This window comes from Leptosomus discolor, chromosome 12, assembly GCF_034619465.1.
Source record: "Leptosomus discolor isolate bLepDis1 chromosome 12, bLepDis1.hap2, whole genome shotgun sequence".
Classification (NCBI taxonomy): Eukaryota; Metazoa; Chordata; class Aves; order Leptosomiformes; family Leptosomidae; genus Leptosomus; species Leptosomus discolor.
In genome coordinates, this window is record NC_141402.1 from 9,939,772 (window position 1) to 9,959,054 (window position 19,283).

Here is a 19,283-nt window from a genome sequence, read left to right on the forward strand (position 1 = left end):
CGGCCGGGGAGTCTGCGCTCCGCCAACGGCTCGCAACTTCCCGCCTTGTGTAAGCACATTATATACAGTCTCATTTCCTGCATTCGTGATGTCGCAATCAGGTCGATACTCTGCGCATGTTCCTTCTGTTGCTGGGGGGGTCTTTCTCTGCCTCCTGGTGATCCTAAGGATGAAGGCTGAAGGTCTTCCTCGTTGCCCTGTGGGTGGACTTACGCAAGAATGTGACTACTCAACCCCCTCAGCTACGGGTCCTGTTGACTTATGCAAGAATGTCCTTCGGTTGGGCTATCAAGCCTTGCGGGCACATAAATCTTCCATCCATACCTTCCCATACAGGTTTAATGAACAAAGCACAATATGTTACTTATTACAATCCCCCCTTTTTCTTTTGTCCATTATTTTGTTCATTGAACCGTTGTAGCTCTTGTAGCTCTTGAGCACTCAAGACAAGGGTTTCTGCTAAATCGGGCTCATCGGGTACCAATTTGTACTTCGCTCGAACAAGAATCAGGTGAGCGGCTTCTAAATGGTTCTTAACTATCGCGATAACTTTATTAAAAATACAAGGTCCGAATGCAAGCGCTAAAGTGAGCAGTATTAATGGTCCTGCCAATGTTGACAATAAAGTAGTAAGCCAAGGAGAATGGTTAAATCATGATTCAGGGTTCGTCCCATTTACACGCTTGGCCTTAGATGTAATTCCCACAGCCTTGTAAAAGGGCGGTCTAATGCCATAACACAGCCAACAGGAGCTGGTCATTTGTGGGTTAGTTTTATTCAATATTTGGTAGCTTGCTTGCATCACTTTCCATAAGGTATTCCCTCCTAAATCTTCTTCTGGGATAGTTATACTAGAGTGAGTATTCTTACTAGTAAACTGGGTGTCATTGCTAATTTCAGTATCATTTGTAGGTCCCAGAGTTTGTTCGTGTGCGAGTATGGAATTTGGTCCAATTGGTTCAGGATCATTTGGAATGGCCTCCTTTTTATCAGTCCCCCTCTATCCGTTCCTGACTCCCAATAACGAATTCCCCAAGTCTTTCCAGTTACCCACCCCGAGTCATTGGGCTGCGTGATATTTATAAAGATAACATGGGGACTCCAATCGGAAACTTACAATTTCCTCCGGACGCGGAGGGAGATCCCCGGTAAACAGGGTTGTATCGGTACCAGTTGGCACAATGTGGGGGTGAAACTGGGAGACCCGGGAGCAGTTACTGTTTGCACTATGGCTTGATCTTCCCATCTGGATAATGTCCATTTAAAAGGTTGGTGTGCATATGGCTCACAGACAGGGACGCATAATACTACCCAGATTGCCCCTATAAATACGTATCGGGAAAAGTGGTGGTTTTTGTAATATACCAATTGCTTATTCCTACCCCAATTTGATACCCGTACCCGATTTTTGTCGTTTGCACTCCAGGGCTTCGCCTTTTCGCTACCATCCTTGAGGCAGTATCTCAAGCACTGCTTTGCAGTCCCAATCGTTGGGTTTGTTCCTCCACAGTTTTTTTACTCCTCTGCCTTGCTCGTCGACTCGGTTGCTTCGAGCCACGAGGGGTACCATCTTCTCGGCAGCAGGGGTATTCTTCAGGAGGGCTAGTGCTTACTTTAGCAGCTTGCCTCAGGATGTACGAATTCCAATTGGTATCTTTAACTTGGGGTGCATTGCACTTCACCCCTTTCAGGAACTTCCGGCACTGCCCTCTTACTATTTCAACGACAAAAGGAATCGGTTCGTTCGAATGGTAACAATAATTTTCGGGCCGGATTCCCTTAGCAAATATCTCCCACCATTCCCTTGATTTGGGAATAATCTCTCCCTGTGATTCTTTTAATTTTAGTGCCAATTCTGTAAGTTCTCTTTCTCACTCCCAGCAGATTTGGCAGACGCCCCTTGGGGGTCTTCCGTTTCAGCAATGGGCCCACTACCGTTCCCGACACACCTTACACACAAAGCACACGAATGGGTAACAGTTAATATACCACACTTGATTTCAGCATCTACATGCCCATCTTCAGTCAGAATTGGATTCTCACTATATTCAATTTTAAAGGTGTTCATTCAGGTCCTTTGAAATTTTATTTTTAGGTCCCCGGGTACACTGGTCACTTGCCACTGTTGATTCTTTACGGGTCCTTTGATTTGGCTGGCGTGAGTTCACCCTCTTTTAGCTGTTCGTATAGAGGTTTCTGTAGTAAGTAAAACAGGACAAGGCCCTTCCCACTATGGGGTTAGTAAGGTCTCTTTACTTTTAGGTCCCAGCTGGCTGAGTATTTGCCACAACTGGGAACCTTGCAAGTGTTCTTTTGTTAATTTCCCGTAGGTCATGGACTAATCTATAGGACCCATCAGTTTTCTTTACGGGTAAGATGGGTGTATTGAAGGGAGACATGCATGGTTCCAGTAGCCTTGGTTTAATTAATCTTTCAATCTCTGGTTTCAACCCCATCCTGCCTTCTCGTGAGATTGGGTATTGTTTTATTTTTATTGGAATTTCCGGATCCTTGGTAGTTACAGTGAAGGGTGGGATATTTAATTTGCCCACTGTCTCCGGAGTGTACCAAACCTCGGGGTTAATTTTTACTTCATCCTCACTTCTAAGGGGACATAATTTTACTTGTAACTCATTATTTTTAACTTCCAAATTAATGTCCAGTGTGATGATTATATTTTGTCCCAGTAGGTTATAATCTGCTTCTGGGACCAACAATAGGGATCCCACCCCAAATTTAGATTTTGTTTCAAAAAGAATGTCTTTTATTACTGGAACCCCGAAAGGCTCTCCTTTTGCTCCAATTACTTGCATTGTCTCCGGGGACAAGTGACATCCCCGGGGTAACTCTTGTACTGTGGACCTCTCGGCCCCGGAGTCCACAAGGAACTCGATTTCCTGTTGCTGGGGACCTATTTTAATTTTTATCAAGGGCTCGGTTTTATGTCTAGCCCCCAGCAAATGGAGCCCCTGACACCCCTAATCCTCCTTGAATATTTTCTCATCTTGCAGCTGCTTTCTGCATTCCCTTCTCATATGACCCTTCTTCCTACAATAATAACACTCCACGTCCTTTCTCCTTGTTCCTTCCACCCCAGGTCTTGGGTCCGTCTTGTAATCCCACCCCCACGCTGTCCTTCCCGAGCCACTGCTACCATCAACCTTGCCTGCTTCTTAAACCTCTCGTCTTCCCTTCTGACAAACACCTTCTGTGCCTCCCTCAATAACTCATCCAAACCTCTGTTCTGCCAATCATCTATCTTCTCAATTTTTCTTCTAGTATCTTCCCATGCATTTGCTACAAATTGCATTTTCAGCAGGGCCTGCCCCTCCTGAGTGTCTACATTCAGACTGGAATACATTTGGAGACTCTTTCGTAGTCTCTCTAACCATTTAGTGGGTGACTCATCTGCTTCTTGATATTCCTTGAAAGCTTTATTAATTCTTCCTCTCTATTCTTCCTCCCTCGGTAGCCACCCCCCTTTTCTTTTAAAGGGTATAAATTTACCCTAGTGTCTGCCACCATCCACAGACTGGCATATTCACTTTCTTCCAAATTAAATGGTTCCTTTGAGTTAACATAAATGTTTAGCGCCTGACATATCCAATCCTCAAATGATCCAAAAACAGGCCAATACAGATGGTCTCCTCGAATCTGTTTTCCGCCCCAGACCTCTATGCAATAATGGATCATTTTTACCTTATCCTTTCCCTGCCTAGAGGGAAAGTTATCCCAGTGTTTCAACATCAGCCCTAGGGGACTATCGGGCGGTATTTGGGGCAATTTCACATGGGGCCCCTCTCCCGTGGGCTCAAAGGGCTTGCTTTTCCTTTGTCCCATCTTCTGAGGCACTCACACACACCCCAACTGCTCCCCTCGTTTGTGGCTCACTCCCTCGCGGGCTATGAGAAACGCACTACTAGAGGGTCCACACTCACTTCGCCCTGGCAGGACGTCTCATACACCGTGCCCCAGGATACCCAACCCAAACCGAACGGATTCCCGGCCTATACTCACGCGTCCTGCGTCTTCGTTCGGAGCTTCGTGCACAAAGATTACAGGGTTACCGGTTCTCCTTTGCTCAGTGTTCAATTTAGGTTCTTCGGTCGAGACAGAAGCGACCTGAGGGCTGCAGGGGCCGCCAGATGGCGGGGCGCCTCCCCAGTGCAGCTGCAGGCCACAATCTAGTCGCGATCCGAGTCACGGCACCAAATTGTGATAGGTAGAGACACGGACAATTTAAAGTGTCAAAATCCAATGCGAATTTTATTATATTAGCAAGCGAACAAGAGCAAAGGCAGCGCTGGGCGGCCGGGGAGTCTGCGCTCCACCAACGGCTCGCAACTTCCCGCCTCGTGTAAGCACATTATATACAGTCTCATTTCCTGCATTCGTGATGTCGCAATCAGGTCGATACTCTGCGCATGTTCCTTCTGTTGCTGGGGGGGTCTTTCTCTGCCTCCTGGTGATCCTAAGGATGAAGGCTGAAGGTCTTCCTCGTTGCCCTGTGGGTGGACTTACGCAAGAATGTGACTACTCAACCCCCTCAGCTACGGGTCCTGTTGACTTATGCAAGAATGTCCTTCGGTTGGGCTATCAAGCCTTGCGGGCACATAAATCTTCCATCCATACTTTCCCATACAGGTTTAATGAACAAAGCACAATATGTTACTTATTACACCAGGATTGATGCTTCAAGCCCTTAATGCTCTTAGTGGCTCTTTACTGGACTCTCTCCAGTAGTTTCCTTTCTCTCTTTTACTGGGGAGCCCAGAACTGGACGCAGTATTCAAGATGGGGCCTCGCTAGCGCTGAGCAGAAGGGAAGAGTCCCCTTCCTCAGCCTCGTGGCAACACTCCTCCTAATGCACCCCAGGGTTCTGTTGGCCACCTCTGCTGCAAGGGCGCCTTGCTGGCTTGCGTGAAGCCTGCTGTTGATTTCCAGCCAGTCAGTCGCTGGCATGCACTGGTGTCTGGGCTTCCTCCTCCCTGGGCACCGGGCCTTGCACTTCTCTGTTGCTCTGAGTAAGGTTTCAGCCTGACCACTTCTCCAGCCAGTCGAGGTCCATCTGGATGGCAGTGTGTTCTAGGTTACAGTGTAAAATGTGCCAAAAGAAAAAAGAAAAAAAAAAAAAAGTATTACCATCTTCAGGAGCTGTTGAGTCCAGGTGGGGTGGTGCTCCCTGCCTCCCCCCTCTGGACTATCTTCTGTTAATGGGCACAACAATGCCTTATCACCTGACCCATCGATAACTTGCTCCTGGACTATCTCCTGGTAATGGCCCATCAAGGAACTGCCTCACGACTCCCCATCCCATTGTGAGATGCTCCGCCCAGGGGGAAGGAGCCAAGCAGTCCATGCCAAATGAAAACTGAGATTTCGAACACTCTAGCAGCCTTCTTCCACTGGATTCCCAGAGGAGTTTTCCCCCCCTCACTGGAGTTCCAGAGGACAAGAGCTACCTACCTACCACTGGACCTTCGGAGGAAGACCAGACCCTGTTACAAGATCGCTGCTTCAACAGAACTACATCCATCGCTTCAGGAGGACTGCAGCCACCATCTTATCGGACTGCTACTGCCACCCTAACAGGGTGTCAGGTTGTATTTTCTGACTCTGTCAGTGTAAACCAGTGGGTTGTTTTTTTTTTTCCCTGCCTTGTGTTATATATTAGTAAAGAACTGTTATTCCTATTCCCCATATCTTTGCCTGAAGGCCTGTTAATTTCAAAATTATAATAATTTGGAGGGAAGGGGGTTGCATTTTCCATTTCAAGGGAGGCTCCTGCCTTCCTCCGCAGACACCTGTCTTTCAAACCAAGACACAGTGAAATCCTCTGCTCTATCAGCCACTACTCCCAGTTTCAGTCCCTGTACTTGTAAATTCATCTGCGGTTTGGTTCTTTTTTTTCCTTTGTTTTTTTGCTGTCTTCAACCTTTTATATAGGTTTGACAGCTACTACTTTCGCATTAAACATCTGGTAGGGTGTCAAATTGATAGACTGCAGAACCTCTGCAGAATTCAGATGTACTTGATGAATGTTAGACAGCTACACTTAAAAAAAGTTTCGGAAGACTCTAACCCTTTATGTCCTGCTGCTTGATGTAAGTAGTTTATACATTTTTTGGTTTTGGAGAACCTTGTTTGCGGGAGTCCTGTTCAACAAAACCAAAAAAACTCAAGCAACCTTGACTATCCATAGATCGTATCCCTTCTGGGATTGCTGTGTAGATCAGTAGATCAAATGCTGTTAAACTGTAGTTGGTTGCAAAGTGTGGAAGTAAACTAACATGCCAGCAAGTTATTTTAGGATGTTGGCAGTGGCTTTGCTGTGCTTCACTAGCTGGGATTTCATTGCAAGCACACTACCTAGGCGAGGTCAGCTGCCATAGGGTGGTCTGAATTACTTTGCGTAGGTGGTCCTGAAGGCCTGGACTGATGGCAGCCTCAGTAACAGAAATCTGAAGAGAAGTCTGGAATAACACATGAAGAGATTTGGATGGACATCTCTGTGCTTGGAATTCTCTTGCTTTTGGTTTAGTATCTGTTATGAATTCAAGAGATTTGAGCATAAACAATCATTCATTGATTTGTATAAAACAAAATGCATTCATAGTTTTGGCTTTCTAGGAGAGTAGAAAATGCCAATTTCTACAGTAATAGCTTGTTTAAGATGTTTAGATGAGAGAAAATGGTTGATCGATGTCTCAGCACAAACACAGGGCAGGTGTTCTAGTGTTTTAATACTGGCTCTGATTTCATTAAGTCTGTCCTCAGACTCTTGGAATTCCGTGATCTACCCTAAAGTGACAAAATATGTTAACAAATGAACATAGAAATTAAACTTTTTAGATGTTTGTCTTCTTACAAAAGCTGTAGCAAGCTCATCTCCTGAAGGGGGAGAACTGATGTGTAGACAATAAAATACTGGAGAGAACTTCTTCAATGTTTTCAATATTTAAACAAGTTTCAGAGTTGAAGTCTTTTAAGAGAACTTGAGAGTTCCAGATTTTTTTCCTGTTTTGTATGGCTGCTTGTTACAGTCTACTTGTAACTCTTTACTGCTTTGCATGATGATAGAAATGGAATTCTGCACACACACCCTTTTCTCTTTGAAATCAACTGTTTTGGGAACAAAGACATTGGGGCACTTGATTGGTTTCCCAAGACCTTCTGAGTTCAAGGTGTCTAGCTTTAAATGGAAATACAAATATAGTTCTAAGGATGTTTCCTAATTAAATTTGGTTTAATGTGCTTTCAACTAATATCTCTGTCCACTTTCCCTCTTGAAAAATTCCTTAACTGTAATTGTAAATGATTCAGTATCACTCTTTTCTCCTTGCCAGTCTCTATTCCTATTTGAAACCTGAGTGATAAGCTAAATTTTGAAGTTCTAAGATTATTTTAACAAAGGAGCAAAGAATTCTTCAAGGTCAGGTTTCTGGTTGGTGTGTGTGATTTGGTTTTTTTTGTTGGTCTTTTTACTTTTAAGGTTGCTAGTAGGAACTTGGCAAGAATCAGAAGATGCTACCTATGTGATAAGATGCTTCTCATTGCTTTGTTGGTGGTACCTTGCATCTGCAGGAAGTTGTGAGGGCTTCCAGGTGCTGCTGAATTCAGAACTGCCACCACACAGCAAGGCACAGCATGTTCTAGCTCTTAGCACAGCAACACATAATGCAGCAAGGCTGCCCACTGTCTGTGGAGAGCCTGTGGTTTGGGGGCCAAAGGTGTCTCTTTGGGGGCTCTGACAGTGTGAAACCTGCGTAGGGTGGTATGCAGCAGTGTGCTCGGAGAAACTGTGTGCAGCAGTCGCTGTTTTTCCCAAGAAAACTGTCAACCTTTGATTGTCAAAGTAGAATAATGGGAGAGAATTGTTTTGTGGGCTTTGGTTACTGATGGGTGTATGCCCTGTGTATGAAAGGTAATCTGTAAAATGAAGTCAAAAATCTGCGAGAAGAGTCTCAGACTAGTTGAGGTAGCTTGCAAGTGGGAGTCATGAAATTGTCTTTGGTGTTAGCTATTCCGAGTCATGGGAATAAGGCTTCTCTCCATTTTCGTCTGCATTTGTGAACTTGCTTCCTTTGGAGGAGAAGGAGCTATAGATGTGAAAACTATGCTTAGAGATGTCTTTTTCCAGTGGCTGTTTGGACTCCTGCCAAGGAGAAATGGGAGAGTTTTCTCTATTCCAAGAGGAATAGGAACGGGGGTGGGGTGGGGCTGGATTGCATGAGCCAAGCAGTGTATGGGGAGCAAGTGGCTAAGATGAGCTCTCAGCTAAGGAGCAACATGGATTTCCCCTTGAAACAGAGGAACTGCTTTTTTTGAGGCGGAGTGGTGAATTTACTCTTTTTTTTTTTTTTTTAGCAGTATCATTTTATCCATGTATAGCTTATGAAATCTACAGAAACAGAGAGCACTTCTAAAAGTAACTGCTTCAGGAATTAGCACCTTGTTTTGTGCAACGTACGGTAACAAATTGAACTTTTGTGTCATGGCTTGGTGCTTTTTAAGATGCATATGGTAATTCTTGCAGTGTCTTTTAGACATTGTGTTCTGTGTTATGTGCTTCAGAGAGCCATTTCTAACCACAAGTGACTTTTTGCATGCCTAAGTGGAAGCATCCTGGATGTGGGATATGTCTTAGCTTCAGATTTTCCAGTGCTGAGGCCCTTGTCCCTTTCCATGGCCGTAGGAACATGTGAGCCTTTCATAAAGTTGTCTGTTCGGTGTCTGCAACCTGAAATTGTAAGGCCTGTGAGCAGTGTGCGAGTTAAACCACGGCCTGTGTTGTGTGAATCTCCTGGAACTGCAAAACCAGCAGCCTGAGGAGGCTGTAGGCACAGCAGCATAGGTTTTGCAGACATTTACCAGGGCTTAGGTCTTCTGGTGTGCTGTGTGTTCTCTTGGCCTAAAAGTACATCCAACCTTGCAGCACTTACTTGTAATAGTGGAAAAAATTGTGGTAAGTTTAGATTGGCGCAGGCAGAGGTTTGAAAAGGGAAGAGGAGAAACATCTGCAGCTGTTGCAGCGTGTTTGAGTTGAGGTAGAACCAGGCAAGAACAAGGAACAGGCAGCGTTCTCCTTTAAAAGCAAGAAAACCCACCGAGCAACCAAACCAAAAAAAGCTCCCAGGTTTTAAGAGGCAAATGTGTGGTTTAGGATACGTTAATATTGTGAGAGAACGCTGAAAGGCGAGAGAACAGCCCTGTCGGATTACTTTCGGAAATCATTGTACATTCTTTCTCCCCCACCCCCGCCAAGACTCGGCCAAACTGCCGAGGAAGGCCGGAGATGCTGTTCGCGGCGCTCGGGCGGGGGGGCGTGCTGTGCGGCGGGTCTCGCCCGCCGGAGTGCCCGGGGCCCGAGGCGGCTCCTCCGGCGTCGCTCGCCGCGGGCGCTGCCGCTGGCGAGGCCCGCGCGGGCCCACGCATGCGCCGCCGGCCCTGCCCTTTCCCTTACTTGGCGCGGCGGTAGCGGGCGCCGGCGCGGGGGCGCGCAGCGGGGGACCGGCCCGGGCGGGGCTAGCTGGCGGCCGGAGAGGGGCGCAGAGGGGCGTTGTTGCCCGGCCCTGTAGTTCAGAGCGGCCGTAAAGGCCGGGGCTCTGGGTCAGAGGCGGGGGGGGGGGGGGGGGGGGGGGGCGGCAGGGCACAAGCGCTCGGCTGTTCCCCGCCCCGGGGCCAGGCAGTACAGCCCTGCGACCGGCCTGTGGTTTCCGACGCTCGTTCACTCGTTTCGGGATCAGTTCTGGCTGCACTAATATATCTTCATTCGGGAAAAATAAGTATTTTTGCTTATTGTGGCTTATTTAATTTTGTGATCGTGCTACATTTTAATTCATTGAAGTATCAGGTTGACTGTTTGATTAACACTAATTGTGATCTTTTCCTGCCTTGGACAGTAGGAATGCACGTGCCTAGAAAGGGAAGGGTTCCTGAAATTCTCTCTCAGAAATAGGGTGGCAGTTACGAATTCCCAGGCTGAGAAGTGGCAGCAGGGCAGCAGCAGTGGGTTGATCTATACCTAGGTCACTGGCAGCCCAGGTCTGTGAGTGAACTGGAGAGCCTGCTGGTCCTTCTTGAGACAAATCCAGGTGCCAGGTGCTCTGTATGGGAGTAGGATTTGGTTTGTTGTATGGGGGTGTTTTCATCCCGGTCTTAATAGTTCTGCTAAATATACAATGAATTTGTAACGTTGAGTGCTTTCCCCATTTGCAAACCCTCTGGAGCCCAGGGCATACCGTGTGTTACTGCTGCCTGTCTCTTATTGCTGTCTTGCAGTTTTGGTCTCAATGTCGAACTGGTGGTGCACAATTTAAGTGAATGAACAGAGAGCTGACTGGCTTCCTGATACCTGCCTGCAGCACGGCCCCTGTGAATAAGCAGTTACTGCTGACGGAGTCATTAAATACTACAAATTGCAGTTGTTACTAGAGCATACAGGGCTTATCTTAAAGGCTTTGAAACTGGTGTCCAAAGCTGATTTGGTTTCTTTGTTGTCCTAATCAGACACTGTACATGCACAGAGCAAATTGCATGCTATCTGCCTGACACTGTGAGCTTTAGCAACCCTTCTAGAAACCCAGGAGCCTGATTCACCCAGGACTAAGTCTCTAAAACTTGAGCTGTGGCTGTTGGATTTGGGAGATCTGTGAATTGCCATCAAGCCACTGTAGTAGTTGTACTGCAGAGGCTGATCATTGAGGGCTGGTCTAGGGACAGGCACTTTAAATATCTCAAACAGACACTACCCATGGGTCAGCAACCTTACTGGATGCTGCACAGCAGCATTTATCTTGTTCATCTCTGCCTAATGCTCCTTTTCTCCTATATTGTGTATTTATTTCCTAAGCCTGCTATTACTGCAGCATTCCCAGTGCTTACATTACCTAGTTGTCTAATCATACATCATGCAACCCCTCTTTGTGCTCCAGAAGACTTTGACACAGTATTTACAGACTAGAGGAGCAGCAGTGCAGTCATAATAAACTGCTTTTGAAGTGCCCAGCTAAATGGTTAGCCCTCGCATGTGGTTCAGCAGGGTATGAAAGTCTACAAGAATTGAAGTTTAATTAAAGCCTAAGCTTCAGGTTTGCAAAAGAAATGTAAATTTCAGCCTTTAGGATTCAAAAGGCATGATGTAGTTGCTCTTTCTTTCGATTTTGCTTAAATAGAAATGCGGGTGCCACCTTAAATGCTGGTGCCACACTTGTGTGTTGTACCAGTAAAAATGTGAAACTGAAACTTGCCCTTGAATCCTGACATGCAGATGGGATTGTGGATTTCTCTACCTTTTTGCCATGCTTCTAGGAGGATGTTGTTGTTAGGATTATGCACAGAAGTTTTAGTAAGCTAATGAATGAGTATGGACAAAAGACTTTGAGTCACGATGGTCTCCTTGGGAATATGTAGTTGGGACCATTTCAATGTTATACACAGAGTCTGTCTGCAGAAATCTGTGTTCTGATTGTAAGTGTTTAAATAACATTGGTCTAAATTAATGGTTAGTAGGGGCAGCTTCCAGGGTATTTATGTAGAAGTGCTGGTTACAGAAAGAAGCAAGCTATGAAGATGAGGTGGTAAATGAGAGCATACAGTTCAATTTGGCTTGGGTGTATCCTCAGACAGAGTTGATACATAAATATGTAAACAATCACAGTTACATTTCTGTTTTAACTTCCAGTGGTTTTTGCTTGAGCCTGTTATGCCTGCCCGTTATGATGATCTTTTGTCTGTATTGGCACCATTGCTGATACTCGTTTGGGTAGTTAAACTGAGCTGCAGTTCAATTAAATTTCCTCTTAATTTCAGATTTGTTTGTGAAGGTCGTTTTTTGACAATTGTGATCTGGCTTCCTCAACTCTGCATAGTTTTGATTTTGCAGCTATTTACCATTCAGAACTCAGAACCACAGGGGCTATAGTGTCTTACTGTTGTGACCAGTCTGCTTGAAATTGAGAGATAGAAAAGATTTCAGAGGAAGATATGGCCAGAAGCAGCTTTGTTTTGCTAGCTGAGGTGAAGACTTTAATATCTTTTCAGAAAATGTTTTATCATTTTAAAACAATCTTCTTTGTCATTAGGGTGAGATGCTATGTACCTGCAATGTGCTTTTTCTAAATATTATGGCTTAAATTTTCTGCTCTGCTCTGGATTTTTATATGTTGCATGTATGCGTGATATTCAGCTTGTGGCAATCCTGCCAAAAGGCCTGAGTCACACGAGAGTGTTTTGCTTCCGTTTTCAGCTGTTGCGGTTAAGAGGTGCCTTGATTAACATACTGGACACACAGACTGAAGTGCAAGCATAGCCTGTGAGGAAGAGGCAAGTACTGTCTTGAAATATTTCCCAAAATTACTGTGTAGAAGGTATCTTGCTAGAAATGGAGTAACTCCTGGTTCCTTTAAACAAAAAGGAAATAATTTTTTAACTGTGCTCTTTGACAGAACTCTGAAAATGGCAGAAGCTCATCAAGCAGTAGCTTTTCAATTTACAGTAACTCCAGATGGGATTGACCTGCGAATGAGCCATGAGGCACTCAAACAAATTTACCTATCTGGTGTGCATTCCTGGAAGAAAAAGTTCATCAGATTCAAGGTATTTTACATTAGTCAGGTCCCCCAAACTTGAGGATTGTTTAATGTTTTAGAGATTTATTGAAATTTTAAGCAAAACTTGATTTTTTTGTTTGTTTGGTTTTTTTGCCTTTATGGCAAATAAAGTTCGTTATTGTGAAAGACTTGTGTGGGTTTTAGGGATACTGAGGAAGGTAGCACTGGGTGATGCTGTAAAGACTGAAAGGGTACATCTTTTTGATTTATTCTATGGAAGCAAGATGAAACAGATGTCGAAATTAACAATAGCTTTAATTTATTTCATTATCTTCATAATACTTCGTGTAACTATGTAATCGTTTAGCATAAGCAATAACTGGTAATTTTTAGAGTCATATCACTTAGAGGTACAAGACTACTCTCTTGATTTTATGTACTCTTGGCCAAAATTCTATTTTCAAATTAAGGAGAACGTTTGCTGTTTTCAAAAAGTTACCTGAACTAGTAGGAGTTATGCTAAGAATAATGCTTCTGGTGAGGTATCTGATGTAGATCATTGTGAGTTTAGTTGTATTAATGGGATCGTAAATGGTGAGTATCCATTTTACTAGTAGCAAACTAGATAAGCCACAGCATATCTTCAGCATCACTTTCAAAAATGTATTTTTAACGGGAGTCTTAAAATCTTTGTATAAAGTTATAAGAAGGACTGTGTGAATGATACAAAAAACCCCAGACTTAACTCTGCTTTTCAGTGTCTTGTTCAGTCGAATATTTTTGCCATGTATTCACCTAGAGAAGCCTAGCTCAGTGTAAGTGAGAATTACTGAAGTGTCGTTTGTTCCATGGTTGTTTGCTAATTCCAGTATTTTTAGTAAAACTTGCAGCAGGATCAGTGTTGTCCACAAAAGAACTTAGAAGTTCCTTTAATTCTTGATGTAATTGTGACAATTTTCTGTAGCAGTCAAACTTAATCCATTCCCTACTCCTGAGTTTAAGCATATGTAAGAAAATGCTGGATAATCTTCTTGTTTAAAACTAAGTGACTTAAATGTGTTTGATTTTTTGTTTGTTTGTTTGTTTCTTTCCATGGTAATATGAAGTCAACCACTTTGGTATGAAAAAATTATATGAAGGCTTTTCTTTCCAGAATGGAATTATCACTGGCGTTTATCCTGCTAGCCCATCTAGCTGGCTTATTGTAGTGGTGGGTGTGATGTCAACAATGTATGCCAAAATTGATCCTTCTTTAGGAATAATAGCTAAAATCAACCGAACACTTGATACAACGTAAGTAGACTGAAAAGTTACTGTTCCTCTAAAGGAAATCAGTTTTATTTGTACCTACTCTTAAAGCTAATCCTGTTAAAGTATACCAGTTTTTGAGCAGTGTGTTTTGGCTGACTAAGCCAAGTAAGTGGAGGTGTGAGGGTATGAAACAGGTAGGTGGTTATACCAGTATTACTGCATTGTTTGCTGACTATTTGGGAAGCACACTTGGCAACTTCTGTGGCCTCTGATCTTGCTGCCTGAAAGGATGTTTGGAAAGGAGTTTATGAAAAAGGGCTAAACAGGTGTGAAGCTTGTGTAACGCCTGCCTGTGGTGCCATTAGACTTAGGTTTGCAATTCTAGCTTCTCTGCAGAACTTCAACTGACATTAACTGGCTCGTGCTGGCTTTTGTTTTACGTAGTGGCTATATGTCAAACCAAACACAGAACATCGTCAGTGGAATACTTTTTGGCACAGGGCTTTGGGTTGCCCTTATTGTCACAATGCGCTACTCCCTCAAAATGCTGCTTTCCTATCATGGTTGGATGTTCGCTGAACATGGCAAACTTTCTGCAGGCACCAAGATTTGGATGGTAAGGATATATTCTCTTGCTGTTTCATCTTAACTTCTACTTGATCTGTATTCAAAGCCCTAAAATTTTGTAGGTTTTTCGTTGCTTGTGTTTTCTGCATCATGGGACAGGAAGCTGTTAGGTAGATATTTTTGCTAATTACTGTCATCCTTCTGATGCTATAATTAAGTTGCCCAGGATGGCCTTGTAGAAGGAAGAGTAAACACTTCAAGAATAACTTCTACATTTGCCAGCACCTTGGGACTATGTGACTTAAATACCTACTTTTTCCTCTATGTGCAAGTACAGCTTAAAGAACTTGGGCTGCAGCACCAGAGAATTTTGTCCTCCCCAGAAAGTGCTACTCTAATTATTTATTGAAATGTTAGGATTTCTAGTCATCCATTCTAAAATTAGTCTTACGCTTGAAGAAAATACTGACTGTCCTTTCAATTGATTTAGTGGTCTGCCTCCAAAACGAGTTGGAGAAAAAGTATAAGGTAGGTAGCTTGTGCAGTTTTCACATAAGGAGAGGGTGATCTTGCTGCCATTGATTATTGTGGTGCTTTGGAAAAGGATCCTTAAAGGATGTGATAGGTGTAAAGTGAGGAAATGTACACACAGGTGCTCCAAAAGATGAAGTGGGGTTTTGGTACTTGGACTTAATTCTTTCAACTCACTTTTGCCAGGACTATGATAAAACTAGTGTCTACAGCCTCAAAAATTAGCTGATGTGTTAGACTAACAACATGTCATGATTTATTATGAAATATGTTCAAGAACAGGTATTCAGAATGGTACACTAAAGTAGAATTTAATGTTCATTTGTTACAAATGGAATTTCTGATTGCTAGTTTCTCCTGGAAGTGGTATCAGGAGCCGCATGACTCGAATTTGTACAGTACAGGCTCTGAATGGTAAGGCGTCCTGTCCATTGCTTGAAGCTGTAGCTGTCTGGGTTTTCAGCATGTCCTACCAGATGGATGTTTTAAAGCTGTTAATATTGCCTTATCAACCTCAAATGTACGAACTGTGATGCTACTTACAGTGCTGTTGCCTATTGTATTTATAAATTTTTGTCCATTATATGTTGCCTATGTATTTTGTTGTGTATTATATGTTTTAAAATACAGAACACTGTAAAGGTGTATGCCCAACAGTGTTTAATCTATACTTAACGTGAAGTTCTATTTGAATACCCTAGTCTTTCTTTAGCTAGTCCCAGCAAAAGAGAAGACTGTTTTCCTTAGTAAAACAGTACCAACTACCTTAGCTGTCTAGATTTTATTGTCCTTTAATACTGTGTGATGTTCCAGAGGGGTTTTCCTGTTGTGGCTTTTTTTTCTTAGCTGTTTTTCATGCTGAGTGACAGCATGAAAAATGGTGTCATGAATATACTGTGTTCTGTTCAAATAGTCCTGCAAATCAAAACCCTGAACTCTGATTTCAGTCACAGTACAAAGTGATTTTTCAGGCTGGTTGGAAGTCCAGTAGCGCTTTTAATTAACATATTTCATCTTCTAAAGTAAAAATTTCCTGTACCAGAATTAGGGGGAAAATCCAAGTATTAATTGCAGTTTTAAAAAATAATCTGTGAACAGATGCAGCGCGTGCTAGAGTGAGATTATTTGCAGTGTCTGCGTATGAAATCGGAGATGTAATTAAGTATGTGTCTTTCAGATCACTTCAATAGTCTCAAACTGTTACAAATTCTCTGCTACAGGTTTACTTAGAGAAAAAACTGTGAAATGTGTTTGCTCTTGAGCAGGTTCTTCCTGTCTGAAGAAAAGTTTCAGCTTTTCCTGGCTTAAGAGTTGTGGAATAAAATTGTCTCCAAGTATGGAACTAGATTTTCTTATGAAAAGCTTAGCTTTTATTTCTCATCTGGCTTCAAATTTATCTTGTCATGAAGCACAGCTAGATTTCATCAGGCTGATCACTGTGGTGCATCCATGTACATCTGACAACTTTCAGATACAGATCCATTTGCAGGGGGTCTTTGTGGCTGGTAATACTCTGCAATTCTTAATAGTTTTATGCTGCCTAAACCAGCCTTCTCTAGCTGTGCTGATCAAGGAAATTGAGGGAGGCAGGGAACTCTACATTTTACAAGTAGTTCTTCACTTGAGGGCATGATACCAAGGGGAAGTTCTAGGAATTTAGCAGTGAAATTACATCCCCTGTTTTCTTTGGTCTGTAGTCTGTTGGCCTGTATACAACATACAGTGCTGTACATCAGACTAAAATTGGACCTTGACAGAAAACATTGCACTGGATTGTTGGTGCAATACTTGACCTTACTTTCATGCTGAAATAGTGATAATGCTAAAATTCTGCATGTGCAGCCTAAGAGTTGCATGATCTAGACTTTCAGCCTAGTGCATGTCACAGCCAAGAATTAGTTGCAGACAGAAATGCTGCTTCAGCCTGCTGTGGAAAACAGGAGCTGCTGGAATATCTGAAGCTAAGATGGGAACTGTCATCTGTGGCTTTTTTGTTTTGTTGTTTTTTTGTAACACCAGCACGGAGTATAACACTGGCATGCTTGCACAATTTGGTGTGTTCGGATCATGCAGTAGGCTACCTGAGACAGACTCATGTTTGAAGAAACTCGCTGTAACATCAATACTATTGTTGATGTTGAGCTGTGACTTTAGAAAATATTAAACTGTGATTCTAAAGCATAATTATTATTTTTGAAGGTGGCTATAGTTATCTAGGATCCTTAGCTGAGTGACGGGCTGATAATGATTCCTGTTTTGAAGCACAATATAGATATTTTTGTAGTATTTACTGCATGGTAAAAGATCAACTGGTAGACTTGGGGTTTTTTAATCTTTCCAGAGGGAAATGGATGAAGAAAAGAAGTGCTAAGTAACTCTGTGTCTATTTTTTGTTGAGATCAAGGTGTGCCATTCATAAATGACAGTATTGCCTAAAGACCAGAAGACTGGGAGGTCAGGAATGATGATGACAGTCTTTCTCTTCCACTGACATGTTTCATCTTTAGAAAGTTTCTATCAGTGCCTCTTGTATCTGTGAAACAGTGATAAATATGATCGTTTGCTAAACTTAGTATGGTATAATTTACCAGTGACAAGAACTCTGAGTTACATTGCACTTTATTAGTCTGTCACTTTTCTTTTGTTGACCCTAATAATTTGAGGTGTGTATTTTGTTTTTGTCTGTCTTCAGGCGCTTGTAAAGCTCTTCTCTGGACGTAAGCCCATGTTATACAGTTTCCAGACATCATTACCACGATTGCCAGTTCCAGCTGTTAAAGACACAGTCAATAGGGTGTGTACATTCATTAATTCGTTTTCTTCAGTAGCACTGAGTCCGTATTTAGATGCCCTTGTGGGCTTTTTGCCATGTCTTATAAAAGTATTGCATGGTGGTATTAATATGGTATAATGGATTAGAGCTTCTGCATAGAAATTAAAATGAAGGCTATGACAAACCAGTGAAACTAGTGACAATTTGAAGCTGGCATAATTCATATTGGATGATGGGATGCCTGTTGATGTAGGACTGTGCAACAAAGTGTGATTTCCAGGGCTTTTGAAACGTATTGGATTTGTTATCTTCCACAGCTTGAACACACAAACATGCGTTTTATGCCACAAAACCTTATAACAAAGTGTGTAAGTAGGGCAGAATGTCATAGAAACTGAAGGTTTGATTATTTTTTTTTTTTTCAGAGACCAAAAAAGTCTCTTGCCTGATACAGAAGCAGTATGTCTTCCCCTTTTGAGTGGAAAATGTATCTTTAGAAAAGTAACCTTTTCCACTTGTGATTTGCTAACAAATATCTGGGAAAAGAGCTCACTTTTGTATTTTGCAGACAGATATTTAGAAGAGTGTACACTTTTATTGTAACAACATAGTATTTGCGACTGTATGAATTGAGTCTGGATGATCTTTGTCTACTGTTCAAATGTTTTGTGTGTGAATGGGCAGAAGCTATGTATTAGTTACTTTACTGGTGCTGATTCTTTTCCTGTGTTCTAAGTATCTGGAATCAGTTCGACCGCTTATGGATGATGAAGAGTTCAGAAGAATGGAGGGTCTTGCCAAAGATTTTGCATTTAATTTAGGACCAAGGCTTCAGTGGTATTTGAAGCTGAAATCCTGGTGGGCTACAAACTATGTGAGTGGATAAATAGGAGGCTCAATTGTTCAAATGACATAACTTAATTTGTTCCCTGTTGCCTTTTTTGGTTTAACTGTTATTCTTTCTTAAATGTAAAAGCAGGCAATCAAAACTGCCTAATGTTTTTGTAAAGTGTGTTGAAGATGGGCTGATTTGCCCAGAAATAATTTGTGTGATTTGGTAACCAAACAGTGTGGTGAATGGACCTTGAAAGAATGAATTCGCATTTCGTGCTTGTTATTCTGGAGCAGGTGACTTAGCTTTTGCTGTTGTGATTGCTTTTGAAGTCTGTTTATTTGCTTAAGTGTGATAATTCAACAATGAGTGTAGTTACCCAGGGAGTTTAGAAGACTGATTTAGGACAAGTGTTTTCACAGAGAGCAGCTAAAGCATATGGAAGAGAAATAAAGAATTGTAACAAGTTGTGGGTTTTTTCGGTGTTTTTCTTACCAAAAAGAAAACGCAAACACCAACATCTTAATGAGAACTGTAATATAATTCCTTCCTGATGTATTATCTAACATCTAGCTGTACTCAGTAGCCTAAGCTGTCCTGTCAAGGGCTGCAAAACCTTCAGGAGATCTGATATATTTTTAAGTGTTATCTGAAGGTGATGACTTCTTCAGAAGCTTATCAGAGAGCTACAGCTGAATTTCATTTCATTCTCTTGCCCCTTTTTTGCTGTTTTCCCTAAAGTTTAACACAAGCTAGGGTGTCTTTGTTTGTCTTTAAG

The 19,283-nt window shown here is 42.6% G+C and overlaps 1 protein-coding gene across 5 annotated transcripts in view; it reads left to right on the top strand.

The window, feature by feature from the left end:
- The first annotated feature begins 12,456 nt into the window (after window positions 1–12,456).
- The window catches only part of CPT1A (carnitine palmitoyltransferase 1A), a 33,378-nt gene continuing 26,551 nt past the window's right edge, over window positions 12,457–19,283 (top strand). For all 5 annotated transcript variants that reach the window (XM_086472345.1, XM_086472341.1, XM_086472343.1 and 2 more), the window contains exons 1-5: window positions 12,457–12,597; window positions 13,705–13,844; window positions 14,247–14,418; window positions 17,593–17,694; window positions 18,410–18,547. In XM_086472345.1, the coding sequence (XP_086328471.1) occupies window positions 12,457–12,597; window positions 13,705–13,844; window positions 14,247–14,418; window positions 17,593–17,694; window positions 18,410–18,547 (693 nt within the window). The remainder of the gene's footprint in view (window positions 12,598–13,704; window positions 13,845–14,246; window positions 14,419–17,592; window positions 17,695–18,409; window positions 18,548–19,283) is intronic.